Genomic DNA, 1,138 nt, shown 5'->3' with positions numbered 1-1,138 from the left:
CACACACACGTATTCTGCTGTGTGTGTTGCCTGGGTTATTAATATGTATACTCTCTCTCTCTCTCTGTCTCCAACAGGCTCTACTGAAGATGTGAATTCTGGATTACAGCAGGACTCCACTCCCTAACTAGATTATTGACACATTACTGTCACATCGCCACTCTGTCACTCTCTTTATCACTCCCTGTCACGCTCTCTCTTTCTCACCCCTCCTTTTCGCTCATGGGGCTCGGCTAGCTCCGCCCCCCCGGGGTCCAGACCCCCGTCCTCGCTGACCAACAGGAAGGGCCCGCCCCTTCGATGTTCCTTAAAGCACACTGTCGATTCTGATTGGTCGACTGGAATACCTACCCCGAAGCCTCTGGTGAGATCGCCTCCTGCTAAAGGGCTCTTCGTCTTGTCGATCCCGTCTGCCGATCATGGAACCCCAGTGCAACCCCGCTTCCTCGTCCCGGTCTCCCTCTGTCATCTTCCTTCTTGTGGCTACTTCCTACACTTGGCTCCTAGCCCTCGCCACCCCTCTGCGGATCCCCACGGACCCCCAGGCGGCGCCGGAGTACGCGCACTCCATCCGACTGGACGGGGACATCATCCTCGGCGGATTATTTCCCGTGCACTCACGGGGCGACCGCGGCACGCCCTGCGGGGAGCTGAAGAAGGAGAAGGGCATCCACCGTCTGGAGGCCATGATGTTCGCCATCGACCTGATCAACAAGGACCCCGAGCTGCTGCCCAACATCACGCTGGGGGCTCGCATCTTGGATACCTGCTCCAGGGACACGTACGCTCTGGAGCAGTCGCTGACCTTCGTCCAGGCGCTGATAGAGAAGGACGGCTCCGACGTTCGCTGTGCGAACGGAGACCCTCCTATCTTCGCCAAGCCGGATAAAATCGTCGGGGTGATAGGAGCCGCGGCCAGCTCCGTGTCCATCATGGTGGCCAACATCCTGCGCCTGTTTAAGGTAGGGGTCGGCTTTCATGTCTATTCTATTCTGTTCTATTCTATTCTCTTCTCTTCTCTTCTCTTCTCTTCTCTTCTCTTCTCTTCTCTTCTCTTCTCTTCTCATCCTTTTCAAGGTAAGGCTTTGACTATTCTATTCTATTCTATTCTATTCTATCCTGTTCTGTTCTGTTCTGT

At 55.2% G+C, this 1,138-nt stretch overlaps 1 protein-coding gene across 1 annotated transcript in view; it reads left to right on the top strand.

Annotated features, from left to right (window-relative positions):
* Window positions 1-419: 419 nt before the first annotated feature.
* The window catches only part of LOC139664381 (metabotropic glutamate receptor 8-like), a gene marked incomplete at its 3' end in the record, with an annotated part of 90,674 nt that continues 89,955 nt past the window's right edge, over window positions 420-1,138 (top strand). Inside the window, exon 1 of the mRNA XM_071543184.1 lies at window positions 420-962. Within this exon, the coding sequence (XP_071399285.1) occupies window positions 420-962 (543 nt within the window). The remainder of the gene's footprint in view (window positions 963-1,138) is intronic.

This window comes from Centroberyx affinis, unplaced genomic scaffold (genome assembly GCF_046629955.1).
Source record: "Centroberyx affinis isolate AG114_WGS23_722 - 3 ecotype Tasmania unplaced genomic scaffold, CSIRO-AGI_Caff_v1 ptg004260l_1, whole genome shotgun sequence".
NCBI classification, from domain to species: Eukaryota; Metazoa; Chordata; class Actinopteri; order Beryciformes; family Berycidae; genus Centroberyx; species Centroberyx affinis.
This window is presented reverse-complemented; position numbering and strand designations above follow the sequence as displayed.